At 51.6% G+C, this 26,770-nt stretch overlaps 1 protein-coding gene across 12 annotated transcripts; it reads left to right on the top strand.

Annotated features, from left to right (window-relative positions):
- On the top strand, positions 1-26,770 carry SLC6A12 (solute carrier family 6 member 12). Of its 12 annotated transcripts, none has more exons than XM_025995436.2 (17): positions 394-612; positions 2,545-2,629; positions 4,649-4,803; positions 10,172-10,353; positions 10,732-10,866; positions 14,283-14,423; positions 14,828-14,915; positions 15,990-16,122; positions 17,309-17,443; positions 18,956-19,059; positions 19,371-19,495; positions 19,912-20,024; positions 20,522-20,659; positions 21,370-21,472; positions 23,516-23,616; positions 24,092-24,262; positions 25,685-26,770. In XM_025995436.2, the coding sequence occupies exons 4-17, from the start codon at positions 10,212-10,214 to the stop codon at positions 25,826-25,828; spliced, it is 1,773 nt and encodes a 590-aa protein (XP_025851221.1). In that variant the 5' UTR covers positions 394-612; positions 2,545-2,629; positions 4,649-4,803; positions 10,172-10,211; the 3' UTR covers positions 25,829-26,770. The 12 variants fall into 12 exon arrangements, with proteins under 12 accessions (XP_072622365.1, XP_072622368.1, XP_025851218.1 ...); XM_072766268.1 differs by having other exon boundaries at positions 513-692; positions 4,646-4,803; XM_072766264.1 differs by lacking the exons at positions 394-612; positions 10,172-10,353 and adding an exon at positions 1-138 and having other exon boundaries at positions 4,646-4,921.

Below are 26,770 nucleotides of genomic sequence, written 5' to 3'. Positions count from 1 at the left end.
GAGTTTCTCGGTTCCCAGCCTGGGGGGTTGGTGGCTCCCATCCTACTGCTCTGGGGAGAGAGGCTGCACCCTGCCCCATACATCCTCCTCTTTTCCCTCCAAAGGAGCCAGACTGGACAGGCAGACCGGAGGGGCACGGTGAGAAGGGGGAAGGCGGGAGGGACAAACGGAGAGGGATGAGGTCACATGTGAGTCTGAGCTGGTTTGGAGGGTCTGGAGGGGTCGTCTGGGGACAGCACTCACCGGGAGGGCTGGCGGCAGCGGGGGTGGCAGCAGGGGGTGGGCACAGCGGGAAGGCGATGGGGGTGGGGGACTAGGGACAGAGGACTTGGCTTCCTGGGGTTGGATGTTGTAATCCCAGTGCACAAACTATTGGCTTCAGTCCCTCCTGTTGCTTTTGGTATTTCTCTGTCCCTTCACTTCCCAATACACTAGTGTGTGTGAGCACGCGCGCGCGCACACACACACACACACACACACACACACACACACGGCTGCTCTCTGGGAGTCCCAGGACAACGACTTGGATGGGATTCTGAGCTGGGAGGAGGAACAGAAGGAGCAAAGGTGGAGACCAGTTCCTCTCTCTGGTCCGGTCTGTGTGGGCTTCCTGTAAGTGGCTTCCCCGGGACAGCGGGGGGGACCTGAGGCATGGAGCTGAGCTGAGCACAGGAGCCCAGCTGGGGACTGAGGTGAGCAGGAAGCAGAGGGTGGGATGTGTCTTTGTGGTCCCTTAGAGGGGCCTCTGAGGGGCTGCAGGGGTGAGTCCAGGGAGGTGACTTCACAGAATTGTGTGTGTCTGGGTGCAGAAGACCGGGGTGGGAAGAAAGTCTGAGGACGAGGGGCATCACCCCCACCCCACCAAGCCGCCCACAGCTTCTCAGTTGCTCAGGGACGAGGCTGGGAAAGTCCAGAGGTGGGGCGCTGGCCCAAGGGAGTGGGTGACAGAGGGGTGATCACCTGACTGAGAGAAGGAGGGGAAGCAGACAGTGCCTGGTGGGGTGGGAAGGAAGAGAGGACGGGACAACCCTTGAGGCCCCATGACCTGCAACTAGCCATGCAATCGAGGGGTTCCCGCCCCCTCTCCGGGTGGAACAGGGCAAGCAGGGAGCCAGGTGTCTTCCAGAAGGAGGAAGCTGCCCCAGCTCAGGGTGTGGGGAGGCATGGCATGCTTGTGCCAGGGAAGGGTGACAAGGGAGCCGCCAGGAGGTGCGGGTGGCCACTAGCCGAGCCAAGCGGCCCACAGAGTGTGAAGGACTGGACGGAGGGAGGTTTTGGTGCCGTGCACATAGGTATGTGTGTGCAAGGGGACGTGACGGGAATGGCACCAGTGTGTGTACAGAAACGGGAACTGGTATGTGGGTGTGGGCTGAAGCTGGGCTGGGGCATCCCATGCCCCCAGGGCCGGGGCTGGGCTGGTCCTGTGCTGGCCGGGCAGGGTGATGGGGCCGAGCTGGGATCCTAGCAGCCCTCGGGGAACTGCAGGCACTTCTCCACCTGTCTGCTTCTCCGCTGGACCCTGACCCATGCCCAGGTCCTGAAAGCGGTTAATTTTGGACTTGCTAACCTCTTGAAGGTTTCCTTGATGGGCAGCCCTGAGCTCCGTGTGGGTGTAGGTGTCTTTGCTTCTGGAGGGCACTGTCATATGGTGAGCTCCAATCCATGCCCCTGTACCCTGCTCCGGCGTGGCTGGGGTGGGAAGGTGATGCTAGGGGCTGGGGAGGATCTTGGGGAGGAAGAGCTCTCTGGAAGTCGTCTTGACTGTGGATAACACTGTTGTTTATTCCCAGCAAACGGGCCAGAGATAGAAGGGCACAGTGGGGAGCAGGGCGAGGAGGGCAAGAGGGTAGGGAGGCACGCCGTCCTTTTGGCTTTTAAAAGTCAGCCCCACGGGAGAATTCTGTACAGCTTGTTTTCATGTCTGACATCCTCCTGGACATTTCTTTTCTGAGTCTAACTTGAATCCTGCTTGCTGCAATGAAGGCCTGTTTCCCCTTGACTTACCATGGCTCGGGGCCAGCTTTCTTTTCTACACGCTCTTGGCTTTCTTTCTGCCATTCCAGTTTTTCATTCTAATCTACAAATTATGATCTTTCCAGTAACCTTTTCTTAAAAAACAAAACAAAACAAAAAACCAACCAAATATGTCACATCCATACCAGCTCATCAGTGTGTGTTCTCTTCTCTGTCTTCCCTATCCTGACACAAGCCAAACCCTGTGCCCAAACTGGGCTCTGAGCTTTGCTTCCCCACCCTGCATTCCCCTCGGCTCTTCCCATGGCTTATTCCTTTGCCCCGGCAGGTCTCCCCTCCTTCCACTGTTGAGGATAGCGTGGTCCTGACATAGCTGCTTCTGGTCTGAGAACAGTAATGCTTGTCCTCTGACCACCCTGCTGGTGACCTCTGTGCTTGGGCTCACCTTGAGCTGAGCTACACTATGGCTTGGCTAGCAAAGGCACACATCTCTCCTTGTCTTAAATGGATCTTATTTTTATCCTCCACCTTCCCAACATCCCTGTTGAACAGGCTCATTCTCTCTTCCAGGGAGACTTAAAGCCCAAAGAGGACGCGTGAGTTACCTAAAGTCACACAGCAAGTTAGAGACTCAGTTCCATCACTTACTATATTGGTAAGTTCATTTAAATCATTCAAAAATAGTTTTACTGAACACCTGTAGGGTGTCAAGTCCTGTTCCTTAGTCTCTCTGAGCTTCACTTCCTCATTGATAAAATGGAGTTAATAGCAATACCCACTTCAAGGATTTTAAAGAAGATGAAATTTAATAACCTCTGTGAAGAAGTGTAGGTTTTTGGCACAACGATTACTCAAATGTTAATTTTTATTAATATTATTATTGGCTAGATCTGGACTAGATCTTAGGTTTCCTGTCCGGTGCTTCTTCCATTAATGTTTTTTTAATTCATTCATTCATCAATTCATTTGTCTGATAACAATTCCAGGGCCATTCCTCAGGGTGCCTGAGCCCCAATTCTGTAGCAACATTTCCAGTTGGTTCAGGTAGCACAAACTCTTCCCCTGGGGGCAGGCTGCCATTCTTCCAACCTGACGCTCTGGTTCTCAAAACCTCCCCCTGGGGTCTGACAGTCTCCTCTGAATCTGGAAGCCTTTCCTCCTCCTCCCTGACATCAGAGGCTGAACACCTCTGATTTCCATCAGGTATTTCTCTCTTCATCCTTCTTCCTGGGCTGAACTTGCCATGGAGACTCTGCATAGATCCCAACACCCATCTCACCCTGACAGGCTTTCCCCTTCCTGGGATAACCTGTACCCTCCAAGTCACCTTCAAAAATTTCCATAACCTCAAATGGCTCCTGCCACGCCTTTCTAACTGACTAGGGCTTGGGCTGTTGCCTGGGTTAAAAGGACCAACAAATAAACACAGACACTTCTTTTAGTAAAAAGAATCCCTTGTGTTTCTCTAGAGCCTGGGGGAGCGTGGAGCACTTGGTAGCTTCTGGTCACCCTGAGTCCCTCAGCACCCCATGGAGGTGAGGGGCGGTGGGTAGGTGCTTCCCTCTGTAGCCTCTGTAGCCACGACACCTCCTCCTGGCAGCTCACCAGGAGCCTCAGGGTGGCTGTGTGGGGGAGGATGGGGAGGGCGGGAAAGGCAAACCAGAACTCCAGGTACAATGCCGCAGTGCTACCGTTTATCTCCTGGAAGTCAACAAGTGGACAATGGTAGGGACACAGTAAAACCCAGAGAGGCCACGCCATATTTCTGGCAGTCTAGGGCGCTTTGGGCTCTTTAGGAGAATAGGGAGCCAGGAAGGACAGTGACCTGCTATCATGCACAGCCTCATCTGGGCCTCCCTTGGTGGGACCACCTTGACCTGGAGTTGACCACCACCCGAGTGATTACAGTTCTGGGCTCCACCCCCAGAACCCCTTGCTCGTTCTCAGGACAGAGACACAAGTGAGAGAAAAAGAGCCAGGTTTCCCTCGAAGGCCTATACTTGGTCCTGGCCCCAATCTGGGTCTCATCTGGCCTTGCTCAGAGGCCCCACCTTCTCCTTCCCTCCCAATCAGATGCCCAGAGCTAGCTGGCTCCCATGTTTACCCTGGGTTGATCGATTGCCTGGATTGGGGAAGAGCACACAACTGGCTGGGGGAAGACCATGCAGTCACCTGGGCCACACCTGCCCTTTGACCTCCTGTCACCCCTGGCAGTCTTTGATCCCTTCTGGCCTGGAAGCCAGAGGCTGGGCTGGCGCCACTCACTGGCCCCTGTGGAGCTGGGCAGCCAGGCCAGCGGGGATGCTGGCTGGCTATAAATATGAAAAGGGACTCGGAATGAAAGACCCCAGCCTTTTCATCCCAATCTACCCCTGCGTGGTCGTGGGCAAATCACTTCATCCATCAAGGCCTGGATTTCCCCCTCTGCAAAATGGACAAACTAAGACTGGCCCCCTAGTTGTTCTCTGAGTCATGAGAGGAAAGTCTAACTTGAGGTGTAAAAGTCATTGGGAATTTGGGAACAAAATCAACAGCCCAACAGTATCAACCAAGATTCCAACAATATGAAATACGACAGCACTATTCCAACAACAATAAAAGACGAGGCTGGAGAACGAAGGGGTGGAGGGCATGCCATTGGCTTATACAGCTTATCACTTCTCCCACCCAGCAGGTCCTGTCTCACCATCCTGCCCACTCTCGCTCTGCGGCCTCCCAGTCCGTCACGCGGCTATGGACAGAAAAGTGGCAGTCCCCGAGGACGGGCCTCCCGTTGTCTCCTGGCTCCCTGAGGAGGGAGAGAAGTTGGACCAGGAAGGGGAGGACCAGGTGAAGGATCGGGGCCAATGGACCAACAAGATGGAGTTTGTGCTGTCAGTGGCCGGGGAGATCATTGGGCTGGGCAATGTCTGGAGGTTTCCCTATCTCTGCTACAAAAATGGAGGTGGTGAGTTCATTTTGAGGTAGGCGTGGTGGGGCGAGCTGTGCCTTGACAGTCAGGCAGGGCCTACCTGGGCACCTCCTGCCTGCTGATGTGGTAACATGGAAAGAGCCTGCAATGGAGTTGGAGGGCCTGGGTCTGAGCTCTAGCTCCACCTCCCAGTCCTCCTCCATGAAATGGGATGATGCCTCCCAGGGCCACCAAGAAGCATAACTGAGGTAATGGGCAGGACCAAGGAATCTGAGGGTCCAGTAAGATATGATCATCACAATGAATAACAACAGTCCTTTGTGATTCTGTACAATGTCGGGTGCCGATAGGATTCATACATTCAATCAGTATTGTTGTGGGCCTGTCATGTGCCAGGCATTGTTCTAGATGCAACACAGAACACATTCTGTGTGTTATATTCCAGTGCAGGGTGACAGATTACCAAGAGGTAAAATGAATACCAAGAGGTATGTTGAATGATGAGGAGTGGAATGGTGAGAAACCAAGCAGGTAAAAGGGTAGGGAATGCTGGATTGTTGGGCAGGGGAGGAGGGTTTGAAATGTGGAATAAGGTGACCAGGAAAGCTTGTGTTGAGGAGGTGACATTTCAGAAAAAGACTTGAAGGAGCTAAAGGAGTGAATTTTATAGATGGACATTCCAAACAGAGGGAAAAGCAAGTGCAAAGGTCCTGGGGTGAAAGTGCACCCAGCATGTTTGAAGAACAGCCTAGAGGACAGTGACAGATGGGGAGAAGAGTAGCAGAAGAGATCAGAGAGGTAACAGGGCTCACATCTTGTAGGCTCTGATCTGAGTGAGATGGGAACTGTTGAATTTGAGCAGAGAAATATTATGTTGTCTATGATTTTTTTTAATTAAAGAAACATAACTTTATTATTTTTCAGCACCCATAGAATAAGTAGGGGCATGTTGGGAAGGGGCCAGATTAATCCTTTTATGTGTACAATTAAATGCTTTTAGTATATTTATAGAATTGTGCAACCATCACCACATTTGATTTTAGAAAATTTTCTTTTTTTTTTTTTAAGGTTTTATTTATTTATTCATGAGAGACACAGAGAGAGGCCGAGACACAGGCAAAGGGAGAAGCAGGCTTCACACAGGGAGCCCGATGTGGGACTTGGTCCCGGGACTCCACGATCATGCCTTGGGCCGAGGGAAACACTCAACCACTAAGCCACGCAGGTGTCCCAATTTTAGAACATTTTCATCATTCTGGAAGGAAGGCCCAAAGTCATTAGTAGTCACTCTATTCCCTCTCCCTGACAGCCCTTGGCAACCATTAATCTACTTTCTGTGGCTATGGATTTACCTATTTGGAATTTTCATACCAATGGAAGTATTTGTTTATATGAATTTATTTGTGACTGGACAGATTCATCTTTGCCTTTTGAAAATACTTTTATTCTTTTTGTGGAAATTTTACACATTTATTGTGAAATCTGAAACATTCCAGAAGGGTAAAAAAGAAGAAATATTCCTATTTAAAGATAATCATTGTTTAGAAAATCCTTCTAAACACTATTCATATTTAATTTAAAAATATTTCTTTATTTATTTTAGAGAGGGCAGAGGGGGAGGAACTGAAGGGGAGGAGGGAATCTCAAGCAGACTCCCCGATGAGTGTGGAACATGACTCGGGGCTCAATCCCACGACTCTGAGATCATGACCTGAGCTGAAATGAAGAGTCAGATGCTTAATTGACTGAGCCCCCCAGGTGCCCCCATATTTACTTTGGCAGGTATTTACTGAGCATCTACTGTGTATTTTGCTCTATTTCAAAACTCAGAGTTATTACACCCAACTGCTTGAACTTATAGCCCCAAAGAAATAGAAATGGGATTTCCTGGCAGGTCAGGGCTATGGAGGCAGGATGGGGAATGGGAGTGAATGCTGGCCAGAGATTAGGGACGACAGGGAGAAGTGATAGGGGCAGTGACTTGTTTCTTTGTCCTATGCCAGGGCAGGGCATTAGTGCTGGAGCAGAAGATGACCCAGGCTGAGTCCTCCTTTCATAGAGCACACGGAAGCTCCTTGGAGTGTTTAACGACTTGCCCAAGACCACAGAAGTAATTGGTAGCTGCAAGCCCTGGAAGCCTGGTTCACTGGCTCCCACATCTCTCGCCTTGCCATCTGAAAAGGAGAAAGAATGAGGGTCCAGGAGATAGGTTTTTGGGTTTGAGTGCCCATACCACCTCGTCCCACCTGGTGGCTGCACTGTGGCTGGTCATGGGGCGGCATGGGGAGAGAAGCCCCTGTGACAGTGCGCAGTGACACTGGGCTGAGCCTGGGTCATCTGTGAAGAGGCAGTGCCAGATGGCAGTTACTGGGCAGGGTCTGTGTTCATCTCATTAGCTTTGTCCCAACTGAAATACCTGGGGAAGACATGCTGACACCCCTCTACTGGGTCTCCCTCATCTCCCCCCATGTGAGGGAGCTAACCAAGGTCATGGGCCCCAATCTGAGGCCACTGGTCTTTGGGGCTCTAGGAAAGTAGGGATGCAGGTTTCCTTATATCAGACAATTTAATAATGGATCTATGACTTCACCGACTAACTCAAATGTCAACTTTTTGCTCTAGGCTGGAATTGTACTAACTCACTGTGATAACAGGGTTTATCTCAAGCTGACCATAAATCTTTAGTCAGTGGTTAGGATGTGAGGGCAATCTGGCTGCAACATCTGTCACCCCACTGATTGCCAGGTTTGATTCGGCTGATCCAGCCAGCTAGGTGGGTGTCCTCTTTCTCCTGCACTGCTCCATGTGCGTTCCTCCTGAAGCTGTGCAATCAGTCTGAAGAGGATGACCTTCTTTGATAGGGGAGGACAGTTCTTTGGTCAAGGGTATAGGAGTAGCTGTGCTCCCTGCTAGAACGTCCAAATGACCTCTCCAGTTCCATTGGTAGGAGAATGAAGGGTAGTCAAGCTTCCAAGACTTCAGACACAACCAAATGAGGCACTGCATATGGCAGCCTGCCTTTCTTAAAAAAAAAAAAAAAAAAGAAAAGAAAAAGAAAAAAAGCAGCTAAAAAGGAGTTAAATATGTTTTTACTGATATATTCATCAATTAATAATTAATTATTAGTTAATAAACAGTTCAGTAGGGAAAAATTTTTCAAGAGGAATGAAAAAATGGTGTTATTGGTGCAATAATGTCTTTGGTTTCAAAAAAGCAGGAATCACTAAACTAGATCATCCTCCAGAGTTTCCGGATTGTCAGTGGTTCAGGAGCGAGTACTTGGCAGAGATAATAAGGCATACCTGAGAACAAAGGGAGGGAAATGATAAACACATCTCAAGTCATCCTGTCTTCATACATCCCTGAGGGGCCTCATCAGGCTGCCTGTGCCTAGAGCCTGGGCAGATGCCAAGAGGATTGTGGGCCAGGTCAGTCTCTCCTAGTGAGGATTCTCACAAGTTCATTGTGGGGGGAAGACATTTGCAGAGATAGTGTGTTGAAAACCCAGGAAGAAAGCCGAGGATGGAGGATGCTCCTGTAGGCGCTCCAGAACCAACCTCCTCCCACTGCCTGCTGAGGCCCAGGCCTAGCGCTGACCTTCTAGGGCAGACTCAGCCTGAGGGTGGCCTGGCTCCAGGCCTCCTGAGCTCTCTCTGGCTTCTGTGAGGCAGAAGTCTACACACCAAGGGTAGAGCTGAAGCTGTCTTCTTCAGGAGAGGGAAGGATCTCCACACAGCAGGAAGGGGCCCATGGATCACATGCCGCTGTAGACTTCCAGTAAAGTGTCCTCTGGGAGAGCCCCTAAGCCCAAACATTTCTCCCAAACACTGCCTCTCAGCCTCACCCCTGTAGCCACCGAAGCCACGTAAACTAGAGTCAATGGTGTTACTGGCACTGGGTTAAGGAATGCTCTGGTGGTACTCAGAACGTATCAGCAAACCTGGGGTTAAGTAGGACTTCAGGACTTGGAGAATTACTGGCTGTTGTGGCTCTGGAGGACCCAGAAGACTCACACACAAAGCCTTCTCCCTCACTTTCACAAATTGCTACTGGCAGTTCAGATCTGTATGAGAGTCTGGGAGGGCGATTTGGAAATGCACATCAGAGAACCTTAAAAAAATGTTCAAACCCCAAAGGTGGAAGCAACCCAAATGTCCATCAATTAACAAACGAGTAAACAAAATGTGGTATACACACATGAGGGAGTATTATTCAGCCTCAAAATGGCCTGGATAAACCTTGAGATATTATGCTGAGTGAAATAAACCAGACACCAAAAACATAAGTACTGTATAATTCCTCCTACATGGGGTGTCTAGAAAAACAATTCATAGAGAAAAAGCAGAATGGTGGTTACCAGGGGCTGGGAAGAGGTGGGGAATAGGGAGTTAGTGTTTAATGGCTACAGAGTTTCAGATTGGGATGGATGAGAAGTTTCTAGAAGTTGTTGTTGGTGGTGGTTGGATAACAATGTAAGTATACTTAATGCCACTGAACCATACACTTAAAAACGGTTAAACAGGAAAATTTATGTTATATATATTTTATCACAAAAGAAGCAAAAAGAAATTATGCATACCCTCTGATCTACCAATTCGTCAACTGGAAATTTATACTACGGAGGCAATCAGCCAAGTGCACAAGGATGTTGACAATGGATCACAACCAAAAAGGCCAGTAGAGGTACCAATGAAATGAATTAGGATAGTGGAATACTATATGGCTATTAAAATGATGACATCTATATTTATTGATATAATAGTTTCATGACATGCTTTTAAATGGTTATCAAGTAATATATATTAGGTTCTCATATTTGCCAAAAAAAAAATACTATATATGTGTGTGTGTGTGTTTATAAGAAAATTGGGAGGCTGTACAAAGTGTCTTTCCTTTTTTCCCCCTTTGTACTTTCTACTCTTTCCTACAAAGTAACATGGATTACTTGCAAGGCATTATAATGGGGTGGGTAAGAGCACAGAGTCAGAATCCAACCACCTGGCTTTGTGCCTCTGTTTTTTCATCTGTAAAATGGAGATAATGATGGTAACCTGCCCTATGGGAGGTGGTTCTTTGAGGATTCTGATGTCGGTGGAGCATTTAGAAGAATGCCTTGCACACGGTACACACCACATAAGTGCTAAGTGTTATTATGGTGCAGTAAACAATAATCCATTCCCCCTTGGTTACACTTCTGGGGTGAGGTATGTATGTCTTAGTGACTGAAGCAGGCGCTGGCAGTTTAGGGTGTCTTCTAATTGCCTACTTTGCTGGATGCCTTTTCAGCCTGGCCTCCTGTGGGGGCCCGTAGGTCAGGCCTAATCCCATGGCTGCCAAAACCCCAGTGCCCGAGAATCTGCCTGAGTGGAGGAATGGACTTCTCTGCTGTGACCCCAGTTCGGATCAGAGCCTGGCGGAGGGGGAAAAAATCCATCTGAAAACTATTAGAGGAAAAATAATTTTCCAAGGTGTTTTTGTTTGTTTTTCTCTAAAATGTAGCAAACTTGATAATTTAATAAGCATATCAAATTACACAGAACACAAGTTTCAGTTCCAAAAATAATCATTGGACTAAGTTTGTTAAGCACACCGAGAAAATAGGCAGTGCATCTGTTAGGATTTCCACCTAAAAGTTCACTCCTTCTTCAAAGGTCTTCCCTATCCCCAGTGGGGTTCAGACTAGAAAATTTCTGCCTGCCTCTGTTTGCAGATCAGAGGAAGCCAATGTGGGGCCCCGGGAGGGTGGAGAGGAAGACTGAGGATGCCAAGCAGTGGGACGCAGGTCTCCTGGATGGGCCGAGGACAGGATGGAGGGCTCAGCCCCTGCCGATCTTCTTCTTCCACAGGGGCCTTCTTCATCCCCTACTTCATCTTCTTCTTCACCTGCGGCATCCCGGTGTTCTTCCTGGAGGTGGCGTTGGGCCAGTACACCAGCCAGGGCAGCGTGACAGCCTGGAGGAAGATCTGCCCCCTTCTTCAGGGTGAGTGCTACCCTTTGCTCCTCTGCCAGGGCCACCAAGTTCCCCCACCCCTTCATCCCTCCTCCTCATTCTCCCGGCCACCACCTTCTTATTCATCTACTTTGGGTCTTGTGCTCAGTGCTGTGGGGGAAGTAGGAAGTGTCATCAGGCTTTGTGGGACCCAAAGGTAATAAATAGGTCTGGGGAGGAAGGCACTCCTCAAGAAAGACAATACAAGATTACCCGGGCAAAATTGGATGCAGAGACTTGGAAGGGATGCTTGCGAGTGAGGAACACTGGAGTTTCATCTTCACCAGCTTCCTAGAAAGCTATCCCCGTGTTTACAGCACGGCCCCAGATGGGCCACTGGGGTACATAACCATAGTGATGATGATGATAATTATGGCTAACATCTACGAGCCCTGCTGTGTGTTAGGGCTCAGGGAAGCCCTTTACCTGCATTTCCTCATTGGATCCTCCAGTAAGAATTCTCTTAGTTATTGGTAGATGAGAAAATGAGATCATTTATTAAGGATTTGAACCCAGGTCTCCCTGAGCTGAAAATTCATGCTATTTCTTATGTTAGGGATTAGGTTAGGGGCAGTTCCTGTTCTCTCTATGGATTTGCTGGCACTAATGTGAGCAGCTTGGGGTGTCCTTCCCCCCCAATCCCATCTTTTTTTTTTTTTTTAAGATTTATTTATCTGCTTATTCATGAGAAACAGAGAGAGAGAGAGAGGCAGAGACACAGGCAGAGGGAGAAGCAGGCTCCATGGAGGGAGCCCGATGCAGGACTCGATCCCAGGTCTCCAGGATGATGTCCTGGGCTGAAGGCAGGCGCTAAACCACTGAGCCACCCAGGCGTCCCATCCCCGCCCTATCTTTAGTTGACTGTGCCAGTCCCCTGGGGGCCAGTGGGAAAACCAACCCTTGTCTTTGTGAGGTTCTTTGCATACTTGAAATGAGGGGAAGACTGTTTCCCTCATGTCAGTCTCTAAGGAAGCCTCAGGGGCTAGGCTATCTGGGGTTAGTGCCCAGCCTGGTAGGCTGGACAGAGGTGGGCATGGTGGGAAACACTGGCTCCTGAGCAGGCTGTGAATCTGACCACTGATTGAGGGTCTGATTGCAGGGACCAGGCCAGTCTGGTACTGATTCCTCTTGGAATTATGTCCATGATTCCTCATGGACCCCTATAGGAGCAGCAGTGAGGGGCTGAGGCAGGGTGATGCTTGGCCCACATACACGTCTACTTAGGAGGTCTAGGTCCTCAGGGAGAGCTATGGCCTCAGCCAGAGCACAGTTTCTCAGTGCTCTGCTCTAGACCCTAGCAGGAGCCTGATGTCCTGTCCAGTTAGGCTCTATCCCTGGGACCAAGCGAGCTCTTGGATGGCACACACAGGGGCTGGCGTCTCTGTACTAACACTCCAGGAGGGTCATCACTGACAGGGTGAGCAAACTAAGCATTGCGTAGGGGTTGGGGGAAGGGATTGCTGCTCCTTTCCTCTTTTCCAAGCTGAAGAGACAGAGAAGCCAAGGCCTGGGGTCTCAGGGAGAGAGGCTCATTCAAGGCACCGGCACCTATGTTGGTGGGAGGGTCCAGGCTGCTTACCATTTGCCTTCCCCCTGCCTACCTGCACCCACCCGGCAGTTCGCCCTCCCAGCGAGCCTACGCGTGGGCACACGGAGAACATCCCCTGTGCTCACCCCCACTCCTTGCTCAGTTCACACCCAGGCACGGGCTTCCTCCCCCAGATCACCCCTCCTGGCAGAGGTGCCCCACCCCCACCCCCGCGGGTGTTTGCGGGGCGATGCGAGCACAGGCCTTCCGCAGCGGCAGCGCGGGCCACACACTGGCCCCTTGTTTGGGTGTGTGGGTGTCTGTATGCGCGCCCTGAACATTCCGGCGCGGCTCCCCGGGTTCCCTCCTGGCCACCAGCAGCCAGGCCTCCGCGGCCCCTCCCCAGGCCGAGCCGCCCGCCCCCGACCGCGCCCAGGCTCCGCGGAGCCCCCGGGCAGGAAACACGGTGGGAGGGGCTCGGGCCCAGGCGGCCGGCCGCGGGCGCACGATCCGGGCGGCCCGGCCAAGGGGTGCTTTGTCCACAGTCAGCACTGGGGCGGCCTGTCCTTCGTGAGTCGTCCTGGAGCACCGGCTTCCCCCGACGCGGGGCAGCGGGGGACCCGGCACCCCGGCTGCGGCTGCGGCTGCGGCTGCGGCTGCGGGCGGGCCGCCCTCCTCCGCCCCCCCCCCCTCCGCCCCCCCCCCCTCCGCCCCCCTCCTCCGCCCTCCTCCTCCGCCCTCCGCCCCCCTCCGCCCCCCTCCGCCCTCCCCCGCCCCCCGCCGCCCCCCTCCGCCCCCCTCCGCCGCCCCCCTCCGCCCTCCTCCGCCCCCCTCCGCCCCCCGCCGCCCCCTCCGCCCCCCTCCGCCCCCCGCCGCCCCCCGCCGCCCCCCTCCGCCCCCCTCCGCCCCCCGCCGCCCTCCCCCGCCCCCCTCCGCCCCCTCCGCCCCCCTCCGCCCCCCTCCGCCCTCCTCCGCCCTCCTCCGCCCTCCTCCGCCCCCCTCCGCCCCCCTCCGCCCCCCTCCGCCCCCTCCGCCCCCCTCCGCCCTCCTCCGCCCTCCTCCGCCCTCCTCCGCCCGCCTTCACACCCCGGCTCTAACAGCCGCCCTGGCGACGTGCTACTTTTGAAATGACTGTGGAAAAGATCCCACACTTGCAGGAGCAGGGGTGGGGGGGGGAGGCGCAGGGGAGGTTTGCAGGGGGTGGGGGAGGCGGGCTGGTGGTGACTGCGCTGCCCTGGCTCCCTCCCGGCCTCCGGACCGCTCCCGCTGTCAGCATCAAGCACAGGTCTCCCCCGCCCACACTCCGGCCCCTCACTCCCGGCTGAGATGGCATTTTGAGACCCCCTCAGGCTCCAGGTTTCTCTACAGCCTCCCCCCCTCCTTTTTTTCCTTGCTGGTTTCTTTTGCTTTTGTTCTTGAGACTGATTCTTACCAAAATTTCCCTACTTACTCCTTTGCTCTTTCTACCCCCTTTCCACCTTACAAGTTGCGTGTGATTGTCATCGAAAAACTAGAAAATGCAGATGGAAAAAAGGGGGAAAAAACTTTAAAAAGTGAACTGAAATCCTATCCCCTAGAGAACCACAGTTAACTTTTGGAGTTTATCTCATTAAAAAAGAAGAAGAAGAGATATATTCAAATATATATTGCAAGACTGAAAGGATGCAAACCAGAGCGTTCTGTGACCTGTTTTTCTTATTTAGGAAAATATGCTGTCCATGGCTTCTCAGGCCAATAAACAAACGCACTGGTTCTCATCCTGTAGCACCCGATATCCTTCTAGCTGGGGGCTTCTGTGTGACTCTCTTGGACTGTTGGGCTAACATCAATCTCTTGGATTCTTGTTTTTGTTCCCCCATTGCCTCCCCTGCTCCCCAAGGCATCGGTCTGGCGTCTGTGGTCATTGAGTCCTATCTGAACATCTACTACATCATCATCCTCGCCTGGGCTCTCTTCTACCTGTTCAGCTCCTTTACCTCTGAGCTGCCCTGGACAACCTGTACCAACGCCTGGAACACAGGTATCGTGGTTAGGGCCCCTGGGATGGCGCCTCCCCCTAGGGGGCTGGGCTGCCCATGGCCTACAGTGACAGAACCCAGGGCAGAACTTGCCTCAAAGCCGAGCTATGGGGGTTCTGGTGCAGTCCTGCTGGCTGGCCTGCCTGTGGGAACCTACACTAGCCCCTAAGAGGATGGAAAACCCCGCAGGACTGTGAACGTCAGATTCACAACAAGAGCTGTATGAAGCGAAGGAGGCTGGTCCCATGAGCCACTCCCGGTAAATGGCATCCAAAGGAAGCTTTTGGGACTGGGAATGATGGGGACTGCCGGGCTGTAGGGTCAGAGGGTCGGAGGGACCAGGGTGTCAGGGCATCTCTCCCCATCTGGTCCCTAGCTGACACACAGCCACCTTTGTTCCCAACAGAGCATTGCATGGACTTTCTTAACCACTCAGGAGCCCGCACAGCGACCTCCTCTGAGAACTTCACCTCACCTGTCATGGAATTCTGGGAGTAAGTGCTGGGCTTGGATGCCACATATCAGGGGCCCCAAGTGGGAAATTTGGATGTCTAAGGCCTGGGCTTGGAATGCAAGTTTAAACCTTTCTGCTCATGCTCTCCAGCACTTACCTACCTACCACTTCACGCATCAGAGATCTGGGGAAACACATCTACCCATACTTGTCCACCTACATACTCCCAATGACTCCGAGTCCACCTGTGTCCACCTAGACTTCCACATTTATCCATGTCGACTTGTATCCTTGCACCCATACACACCCCCACACATCTACCTACAGCTTCACACCTACTCACACGTGTCTACTGGTGCACAACGATAGTCTGCCCCAGTTTAGGAGAGCAGATTGTGTACATGACTGCCCAGCTTCGTGTTCAGTGATGTCACGGTGTTAGCTTGAATTGGCCAAGTGAGAGTATTTGTACTGCAGAAATTGGCAAACCCTGCTCATGCCTCCACCCTCCCACATGACTACGCACTTATATCTGCCCCTGTTCACATGTGCTCACCTTTGTTCTTACACAGGTCTGTCTCTACCTTCACACTTACCTAAAGACCACATGTATTTACCAACACTCACATGTGTCTACCTACACCCTCACACATGGAGGCCCTCATGTCACCCAAACCTTACACATCCACCAACATTCATGCACTCACATTTCCACCAGTCCCTACGTTCTTTAGATACTAAAATATACCAGCCCCTCTGTTTGATCCCCATCTACATGTGCATCATGTATATGTGTCTACTCTCCATCTACTCATCCACACATTACTTACCACCCTCACTCTCTCTCTCTTTATCTCTCTGTACAACAGAGAAAGCTGGATGTTTAGAAAGACAAAGATACCTATGAGATTACGTGATTTGGTCTTCTAACAGCAGGGGCATACAGACCACAGGTGGGAACATGGCATGGCCATGGGGGAGGTGCAGTGGGATGGGGAGGGGAAGCCTGGAACATGAGATCTGTGGGGTCAGCTCTTAGAATCAAGAAACTTGAAGTCAAAGGCAAGTTGCCCCTTTAGCCTTTCACCTGGCTTTTTGTTTTTTCCATCCTCAGGAGACGTGTTTTGGGCATCACCTCAGGCATCCATGATTTGGGGGCCCTGCGCTGGGAGCTAGCTCTGTGCCTCCTGCTGGCCTGGCTCATCTGCTACTTCTGCATCTGGAAGGGGGTCAAGACCACAGGCAAGGTGAGATGTTCTGGCCCGGATAAGCTCTCTGTGGCCCCCAGAATCCAGGGGGACACTCACAGTCCCTCTAGAGGACTGAAAGAAAGAGTAGTTTAAGGGAGAGGCATGGTAAGAACAGGGGATATGATAGGTAGGAAGAGTTTAGCTCTGTACGAGGAAAGACTTTCTCTCTCAGTATGAATATAAAAGACCTGTTTACAGAAGTAGCGTACAGAACAAAATAAGGAATATAAACGTCCCCCTAATCACTGTACGAGCCAGCACGGTAGCCATTTGGATCTACTAATCCCCGTTAATGTGTTGTTGTGTTGCCTTCCAGGTTTCCATATATGTATGTTTGTGTGTATCTGTATCTATTATGTGTGTATAGTACACAATTAGGACCATACCCTTTTATGACTTGCTTTTTGTCATATGTGGTATGAGCCAGCAAACAGAACTGTCTCTGAGGTGGTGAGTTTCCAATCATCAAAGGGGTTCAAGCTAAGAATGGGTAACAGTGGCTTATTGTGTGTGGAGAGAGTTCAGATTTGAGCAATTATTTCCAACCCAGGGACTCTGAGGCTGGTGCTTCATGCTTTTTAAAGCCAGGAACAGAGAGGATACTGACCTTTCTGATGAGCCTGTTCCAAGGGCAGCCTCGGGTAAGGAGCTGAGCTTGGTCAGGGGCAGACTGGATCCCTCAGAGTGTCTCCATAGACCAGAGCTCAGGCCACCGCTGCTCCCCCAAGCTTATGCCTGGAAAAGTACAGTTACATTTGGCCACAGGTCACTGTGCCAGTCTGCTCCCCACCCCGCTCCCAGGACCCACCGCACCAGGGGGCATGGGGAGAACAGCCAGGATGAGGGATTCCAGGAGATCACATTCTGGATTTTAAAATAGTCTTTGAAATGTTATGGCTGGAAGCTTGTGCCCCTCCCTGTCCTTTCTCCCTCCTTGCCCTGCTGATGTGTATCTCACACTCCACCTGCCTGTGGAGCCTGAGACCCACTGGAATGTGTAAAGGAAGGTGTGGGGAGTTGCAGGTGCTTACCCCCTCTTGGCATCTCTAGGGAAGTGTTGGACACTGAGCTGAGTGCTACTCGTGCTTCCTGAGGAGGGGTGACAGGAGGACTGCCACAGGCTCCTTGGCACCTCCGGGCAGCTGAGTCCCAACAGGAGTGACCTGGGCCTGTTTCCCTCCAGGTGGTGTATTTCACAGCCACGTTTCCCTACCTGATGCTGATCATCCTGCTGATCCGAGGCATCACCCTTCCCGGAGCCTACCAGGGTGTCATCTATTACCTGAAGCCCGATTTGCTTCGCCTCAAGGACCCCCAAGTAGGAGCTGTGCTGGGGACCATTTCTCTGTTGTTTCCCACCCCAAACCAGAGCGGTACTTTGGAAAATCTCTGGTTGCTTTTCTCTAATATATCTATCTAATTGTTCTTTATATAGAACAATTAGATAAAGATCTCTTGTAAACCCACCACTCAGCTATCATCTCTATGAACATTTCAGTATATTTCCTTCCAACTCTTTTTCTAGTTGGTATGTGTGTCTGTGTTTTAACATAGTTGAGATAATTATATAGAGATGGATCTTTTTACATTTAAATTCTATTTTCCATGTTATTAAATTCATTTGTTAATGTCATTTTAAACGCTTGCATAATACATCCTCCATCTGTCATCCATTCAGTCACTCATTCACCCAAAATGTGCTGAGGACCTGTTGAGTGCCAGCTAGTGCTCTAACGATGGAGTAGGGCAGTGGGCACAACAGACAAGGCTCTGTGTCTTCTGAGCACTCACACCCAGGGCAAGTGTCATCAACCTTCTCCTACTCTTGGACATTTAGGTCACGTATTTTTTTATGATAGTATATACAGCTGCAGTGGACACCTTGTATTTAAATCTTTGACCACATCTCTGATTATTTCCTGACAGTAGTCAGACTTAGAATCCCTCACTCAAAGAGTATGAGCATTAATACTGGCTTTAGAGAAATGTAGATTTTCTCCACCAGTATGAGAGGGCACCCTTTTTTTCTGCAGGGCCCATGAGAGATTTGATAGTAATTCATTTTGACCTTTCATCTTTGGTAATTTGAGAGATTGAAATAGTGTCATATTGTTGACTTATTTTTTAAATTTTTAAAGAGATCTTATGTATGAGAGAGAGAGAGAGGGAGAGAGAGAGAGAGAGAGAGAGAGAAATGAGTGGGGGGAGGGGCAGAGGGAAAAGGAGAAACAGACTTGAGGCTGAGCATGGACCCTGATGCAGGGCTCAATACCGGCTGGACACAGGGCCTGAAGTGGGGCTCCATCCCAGAACCCTGGAGATCATGACCTGAGCTGAAGTCAAATGTTTCACTGACTGAGCCACCCAGGCACCCCTCTTTTTTTTTATTTAATTTTTTTACTATTGCGGGGCTGGACATTTCCAGGACAGATTTACTGTGCATTTCTATTTCTACCTCTAGGACTTGTCTGAGCACATTCTTTGTCCCTCTCCCTCTTCCCCAAGAAGTCCTGGGTTTTTCTTTATATTTTGATGAAGTGGCCCTTTGCCCCTCTTGTGGCTGCCTGAGGCCCTTAGTGCTTGTGGAGTGAGCCAGATGCTCTCAGTTCAACCCTGAAGGGCACTGCCACTCCTCCTAGGAAACCCAAGTAGTGGCGCCTACTGAATACCCCCAGAGCCAAATCTAAACTGGGCCTGCCTGTAAAGAGACATGTGCGTGGAGGGCGGCGGGTAGGCAACTCTTAGGGCACACCCAGGGTCCCAGCTGGGTCTGAGGGGTGACAGGAAGGCACGGTCTGCTCCCCTGCCACTCTCTTGTGGTCTCCCGCAGGTATGGATGGACGCGGGCACCCAGATCTTCTTCTCCTTCGCCATCTGCCAGGGGTGCCTGACTGCCCTGGGCAGCTACAACAAGTATCACAACAACTGCTACAGGTAGGGTTGAGGGTGGGGGATGGGGGAGGCAGGCGGAGAGAAGAGGCTTCCTGGAGTGTAGCCAGGGAACCACAGCTTCTGTTCCACTGAATTTCTTTCTCCCTCCCGTTTCCCTCTCACCTGCCCATACCTGATCTTTGTCCTTCCCCCATTCTCTCCTCCATCCCTCTTCTCTTGCATCTTGGCCACTCCCTGCTCCCCCCTTACGTCTGTGGATATCTCCTCCCCCACCCCCCATCCTGAGGGGTTCCTTGCTCTGTCTCTCCCTCCTGGCTCCTCTGCCTCCCTCCCCTCCCCTTCCTACCCCACAGGGACAGCATCGCCCTCTGCTTCCTGAACAGTGCCACCAGCTTCGTGGCTGGCTTCGTGGTCTTCTCCATCCTGGGCTTCATGGCCCAAGAGCAGGGGCTGCCCATCTCTGAGGTGGCCGAGTCCGGTAGGTACTGCTTTGCTGTCAGACCCTGAGGGGAAGGAGAACACAGGCTTCCCCTACAGGGTCCCAGGCAGGGCTTCAGGAGCTGGCTGATGTGAACCTTCTCAGCATCTGGGGGCACTGCTTTGGCTTCTTACTTGTGGGAGGGAGGCGGGAGAGGGGACAAGGGTGGGGGGGGCAGGCCTGCAGCTATGTGTGTGGGTGGGTAAGTGGAGGAACTGGTGCACAGCCAGTGCCCCAGAACCAGGATGAAACTCCCTTGCCCTCTTGAGCCTCTCCTCTGCACACACACTCTCTCTCTCACATGTGAGCACACACTCTCTCTCTCACACTCACACACACTCACACAGTGCCTTGGGAGAAGGCTCTTCCCCGAGGGCAGAGCTCTCCGGACCCTGACAGTGCGGTGTGCCCAACAGGTCCTGGTCTAGCCTTCATCGCGTTCCCCAAGGCTGTGACAATGATGCCCTTATCTCAGCTGTGGTCCTGCCTTTTCTTCATCATGCTCATCTTCCTTGGGCTGGACAGCCAGGTTTGTCACCCCACCCACCCTGCCCTAGTGACCTTCTTGCCTTCTCCCCATCTCCCTTTTCCCTGACCATATATTCCAAGTCCCCCTCCTCTTTTCAGGGCTTGTCCTTGCAGTTGGTTGGGTGACCCCTGATCTTGAGGGGGCCACCTGCCTTTTCCCCCCAGGACTGACCCTTCCCCAAGCACAGGTACCCCCCCCCCCCCCCCAAAGTCCCTCCAGCCTCCTTCCAGCCAATCAGTTCAAGCTGCCCAGCCCTGCCCCCCTCCAGCCTTGGGGACAGAAAACATGTCTCCCCCTCCAAACCCAAGGCTGGGACCGTCTGTTGTAGAGACACAGCCAAAGGCAGGGCCAGTCACCCCATTTCTGCCCTGAGTCCCTCCCGTGCTCCTGTGTATCAGCCTGGGCGAGTGGGGTGAGATGTGGCTAGGGCAAAGCCACGCTGGGGAAGGCCCAAGGGCAGGCGGTGCCTCTCACCCCAGCTCCCCTCCCACCCGCAGTTTGTCTGTGTGGAGTGCCTGGTGACAGCCTCCATGGACATGTTCCCCAGTCAGCTCCGGAAGAGTGGGCGGCGGGAGCTCCTCATCCTTGCCATTGCTGTCATGTGCTACCTGGCGGGGCTTTTTCTGGTCACGGAGGTGAGCAGCAGTGTGCGGCCTGCAGGCTGGGCTCCGGGTGAGGGAGCCAGGGGGCACACCTTCCTCATCTGCTGAAGAGGGGTGTTGACACTTGCTCTGCCTTCATCACAGTGCCACGTTCAAGTTAGCTCTTTTGGTGTCAGGTGACAGAAACCAAATGCCAGCTGGCTTGTGCAGAAAAGGGAGTTTGGGCGGGGAGCAGGGAACTGAAAAGTCAAGAGAGAGCTTGGTTTCAGGTGTGGTTGGATCCAGCTGCTCGGAGGACATTATCAGGAATGCCATTCTTAGCCAGATTTCCCTCCTGATATTAAAGAATCCTGGCACAGCTTCAGGTTTACCTTCCACCACCCACCCAAGCCCAGAGGAAGGAGAGGGACCTTTTCCTAAGAACACGCTAAGTACCCAGCCCTGACTCCTCTTCAGGCCTGGAGCAGGGAGAGGAGTGCGCGCAGAGTAAGGTGGTGGCAACTCCTAGGAGACATGATGCTGGGGATGAAACTGTGCATGTCCCACGTTCCCAAGGTCTTTGCAGCTGTCACGGCTTGTTGTCCTGATGTTAGACCAGGGCTCTGGGGGCAGGGGCAGGCAAGGCAAACTCCTCTGAGTTGCAAGGAATGGCTTCCCAGGGGCTGGGCAGGATGGGTGCCCGGATGCTGGAGTGGGTCCCCGCCTGCCCTGGCCAAGGCCCTAGTTCCCTCACTTTGCCGCAGGGCGGGATGTATATCTTCCAGCTGTTTGATTATTATGCCTCCAGTGGCATATGCCTGCTCTTCCTGGCGATGTTCGAAGTGATCTGCATCAGCTGGGTGTACGGTAAGTGCAGGGGGAGCGGGAGCGGGAGCCTCTGGGGCCCCCGGAAGGGCACGATCTGCCCAGGATGAGAGATGGGTGTTCTGGCCCTCTGCTTTCTACGGGTCTTGGATTGCTGCCCTGGTTCTTCTCACTGGCAAGTCCATCCACCACGGGCACCCCATTTCTCATTATGGCAGATAGAGCTGAGGTAAAGACAAACCCATTTCCCGCAGTTGTGAGAGGAATCAGAAACAACAGGGAACACTTTTCTTGATACAGAAGCTGCTGGAGGCTCTTGCCAGTAGGAGTCCTAGCCAGAAGAGACTTTTTAGGGCCACTTAGTCTGAGCCTCCACACATCCCCACGTTCCCTTTCCAGGTTAGCACCCAGACTTTGCTTGAATACTTCCACGAAGAGAAAACTCATTCCCGTGTTTGCAAGGTAGCTTTTCTTGTTGTGGCTGTTACACATTTTTTTCTTATATTGAAGTGAATTCTGCCTTCCACTGACTTCCACCACTGGCCCTACCCCTCCTCCATATGGGAGGTAACTAGCCAGTGGTGCTGAATGCTATAACATCCATGCCATTATTGTTTTTTAAAGATTTTATTTATTTATTGATGAGAGACACACACACACACACACAGAGGCAGAGACACAGGCAGAGGGTGAAGCAGGCTCCATGCAGGGAGCTCGATGTGGGACTCGATCCTGTGACCTTGGGATCATGACCTGAGCCAAAGGCAGACGCTCAACCACTGAGCCACCCAGGCATCCCACATCCATGCCATTACTATGCCTGATGACAGTAGCAGAGAAACTTTCGTGCATTCAGTCGATGCACGGCTGAATGCCAAGCAATGTGCTGACTGTGGCATACATTATCTCGCAAGCCACACAACAGCCCTTGGCAGGGGAGGTGAGGCTCAGAGAGGTAGGTCTCTTGCCTAAGCTCCCACAGCTGGTAAGTGGAGGAGGCATCATCATACTCCAGGACCATCTGGCTCCACTGCACCAGGTTAGGGGGATGCACTGCTAATGTACAAGGCGTGGGGCAGAGAGGGTGGGTGGGTGCCATGTAGTGGGCATGAGTAGGAAAGCCAGGAGTAGGAAGGTTTTTATTTTGCTACCTAAGCCTTCCTATCTGGTGGCCTTCCTCTTCTTGGACCTGTTTCTTATCTTCTCACCTCAAGCATCTGATGTCTTTCTGATTTTCCTCTATTGCTTCTCAGAACTTGTTCTCAGAGGATCTGATAAACTCCAACACAGTGAGGCCTAAAGACCTGAGGAACCTTAATATTTTACACCTTCCCAGTAATATCTGGTTGTTAACTGGGGGAGAAATTTGGAAGCCAAAGGAATGACTCCCTAATGGGGGCATTTCATGCACACTAGTGATCAGTGGGAAGTGATTTTTCTTTTGGCTGAGGAAGGAAGATAGGCCATCCAAAGGTCTTTCCCAATCAGTGGCTCTCTTTTTAGAGGATGGGCTGGGCCTGGATCTGGAGCAAACATGGAAAGGAAAGGACAGAAAAAAAAAAAAAGTCAGTGCTTTCACAAACATAAATCCAGTCTCTTGCCATCTTTCTTGAGAAAGCAGAGTGGTTCCTCCAGACTCCAGAATCTAGACTGTCGTTCCTTTCCTGGTGGCTTCTGGCCCTCTGTGAGTTTAGCATGCTGTGCTTGCACAGTGGGACCTTTGCTGTTTTGCTATTTTGAATTGAAACTGGATTCATCTCTGCAGCATGGATAAATGAGCATTTGCATCACCATTATGCCATTTTAGGCTCACATCCCCCTCTGTGGTTAGGAGTTAGGGTCTTTGCTCCTAGACAAGGGGACAGAGGATTGTGCCCTCGAGGGCACCCAGCTTTAGGGTGGCAACCCCTTCTCCCTCCTTGTTCCCCGCCTTGTGCCAGACACCCATCTCATTCTTGTGCCCTGATCCAGTTTCCCCTCACAGGGTGGCGGGAAGAGGGCAAAGCCAGGCGAGTCCTCCCCAAATACGAACAAACTGTCTCCTTCCTCTTATTCTCACACTTTTCTCCCACTGTGCCTGAGCAGGGGCTGATCGTTTCTATGACAACATTGAAGACATGATTGGCTACCGGCCATGGCCCTTGGTGAAGATTTCCTGGCTCTTTCTGACCCCTGGACTCTGCCTGGTATGTGCCCACCCAGCTACCCTCCTGCCTCCAGAAGACTTGGGGACAAGGAACAGCATGCCTGGGTTACCTGCCTGTCCAGTGACCTGGGGAGGCCAGCCCCTTTCCCCTTCTGGGTTGGTTCTCCTGCTCTTCCTTTCTGGGGTTGTCTCAGCGGCTTTACCATCATTACTCTCGTTCCAGTTCCTGTTTCATTCCTTTCTCACAGCGTTTCCATCCACTGCCCAACTTCCCAGTTGGTGGTCTCTTTCTCTCTTCCTGCTTAGGGCTCCTCCACCCCCACCCCCTTCCTCAGAGCTCCTCCTGTCTCAGTCCTTAGCACCTTGGCCCACAGCTCATGATGCCTTTTATTATTTTATCTCAGCGATGCACCACAGCGCATTAATTCGTCCTCTGTCCCTGGATATTGAAGCAGGTGATGAGAGGACTTCAAAGGCTCTCTGTCTTATCTGCATCCATCCCTCCCTTCTTCCAGGCCACCTTCCTCTTCTCCTTGAGCCAGTACACACCTCTCAAATACAACAACATCTACGTGTACCCTCCCTGGGGCTACTCCATCGGCTGGTTCTTGGCTCTCTCCTCCATGATCTGCGTCCCACTCTTTGTCATCATCACTCTTCTGAAGACCCAGGGTTCCTTCAAGAAGGTAGGGGCTGGGGGAAGTGATACACTGCAGGAGGGGTTTGCTGAGAGAGGTTGTAGGAGGTTGTAGGCAGGACACCATGGCTGGGGCCCAGCTCTGAGTGTGGGGCACCCTTCAGTCTGATGGAATCTTAAAGAGAATTGTCTTTGAAGACCAGTCCAATGGCTTCATTTGCAGAAACATTCAAAAGTCCTTGAGTCCTAGACCTTCAGAATCCTATCTCCAGCAGATCATGTGGGCAGGTTGACCGAAGGTAAACTGTCAAAGGCTTAAGAAGGAAATAGAGTCACAACAAGAACTTAAAGATGCCCAGAGATTTAAAGAGCACAAAGTCCTCACTGCCAGGAAACTAATAACCAGCCCTCACAGTTCATTTCATACCCAGGCTCCTGGCTTCTTTCTTATCTTAATTCTGCCTGGGAACCACATGCAAAAGGCTCCCTGTTTAGAGTTTAAGGCATGTCTACCTGGCAGGGAATAGAGCATGTCTCACAAAGACCTTACACGTGTAGAAATCTATCTGGTGGGGGATCCCTGGGTGGCTCAGTGGTTTGGCGCCTGCCTTTGGCCCAGAGCACGATCCTGGAGTCCCGGGATCGAGTCCCGCATCAGGCTCCCGGTGCATGGAGCCTGCTTCTCCCTCCTCCTGTATCTCTGCCTCTCTTTCTCTCTATGTCTATCATAAATAAATAAATAAATCTTAAAAAGAAAAAAAGAAATCTATCCGGCTTGCAAGTAACAGAAAACCCAACCTACAATAAGCAAATGGCTTACTTTCTTTTTACATCAAGAAGACCAGAGATGGGTGCTGTTGGCATTGGTTCAACCACCTAAAGAGGTCATTAGGGACCAAACTCCTCCTGTATTTCTGCACTTCCATCCTGAGCAGATCATCATGATGCTCACCACCTCATGGTCACAATATGGTTGCTGTGTTTCCAGTCATCACATCTGCTTTCAAGGCAAGAAGGAGAGGGAAGAGATGACACCAATACCAGTAAAAATAGTAGTACTAATACTCATAAGAAGTAATAGGGACTTATTGATCACATTATAAAAGCAATAGTGAGAGGAACAAAAATAGGTACTTTTTGACCAACTTACCCTGTGCCAGGCACTATTCTATGAGCTGTGTACTATGGTTATCTTCATTATAGATAAGGCACAGAGGGGTTAAATGGGTTGTGTAAAATTGCACAAGTAGTTAGTAAGAGAGCCAGGCCTGGAACTCAGCCAGTCCATGCTCCTGGTCACCATGTTATTGTCTCTTCTCTCTTCTCAAACTTTTTGTTCACGTATTCACCCAGATTCTATTGACTGCCCCCATGTGCCTGGCTCTGTGCTGGGCCCTGGGGATATAAACGAGACGAAACATCTGTGCCTTTCTCATCAGTAGCATCCATTCATTCTCTCTTTTCTCCACAGCGCCTACGACAGCTTATCACCCCTGACCCCAGCCTGCCACAGCCCAAGCAACACCTGTATCTGGATGGTGGTACCAGCCAGGACTGCGGGCCTTCCCCAACAAAGGAGGGACTAATAGTTGGGGAGAAGGAGACCCACTTGTAGGATGTGGCCAGAAGCCAGGTGGCTATTAAGCCAAGAACCTCCTCTGTCAGGGCTACTGCAGTGACAGCCCTTACCTCTGTCCCTTACCCAGTCCAGCTATGAACCTCTGCAATGTCTGTGTGTGTCCTCAGCCAGAGGCCAGGCTGCTCTCTCCTCAGCAGGGGCAGCTCTTCTGGTGGGCAAGATGTGGTCCTGCTGCAATATGCCATCCTGTTGGAACACACCTTCTTATTTATAAAGAAGGGTGGTCTTTTTTGAGTCCACCATCTGATCTAACACATTACACTGTGTGGGAGCTCCCACTGCAGGGACATTCCAGCTTCCTAAACTTATGTGTTGGGATGGTAGCCCTGACGGGAGTACATATCATACATTGACTCGGAGAGCCTGAGGGAACACAACATGTTGGAAGTGACAACTGAACGCACCATATTGGATTCTGACATTCCATTAGAGGGGTTCCTTCATGAGGCTTAGTGTTCTGGAGTCCGTGGGGAAGGAACTAGAGAAACAAAAAGCCTTCATGAGCCATCATTGTCTTGAGTTTTCCTGGAGGCTTCTTGAGGTGTCCCTAGTCCCACACTCCTCTTGCAATGTTGTCCTCCACTCATGGAGCACTGGATGGAAGGGACTCAGAGGTGATTCCTAGGCTGTTCTTTGAACAGCTTTGAACAGCTTAGGGTGTGTGTACTATGCCCAGGCAGACATCACTAATCGATGACAGAGTCTCTCCCACCTCACAGTCCTTCCAAATATAGTGCTCTAGGCAGCTCCATTGGCCACCCCACTTTGGTCCAACCTCTGGACTTTGTGGGTGAGGATACTGAGGACCAAACTTTTTCAAGTTCACATAGCTATGCCTAAAACCTGGCCTCCTTGTTCTCAGGCCATGGTTCTTTCCATTATACCCTCCTGCCTTGGTTAACAAGCAAGTACAGATCA

Source organism: Vulpes vulpes, chromosome 8 (assembly GCF_048418805.1).
Source record: "Vulpes vulpes isolate BD-2025 chromosome 8, VulVul3, whole genome shotgun sequence".
Lineage (NCBI taxonomy): Eukaryota > Metazoa > Chordata > Mammalia > Carnivora > Canidae > Vulpes > Vulpes vulpes.
The sequence above is the reverse complement of the archived record's forward strand: the minus strand, read 5'-3'. Positions and strand labels throughout refer to the sequence as shown.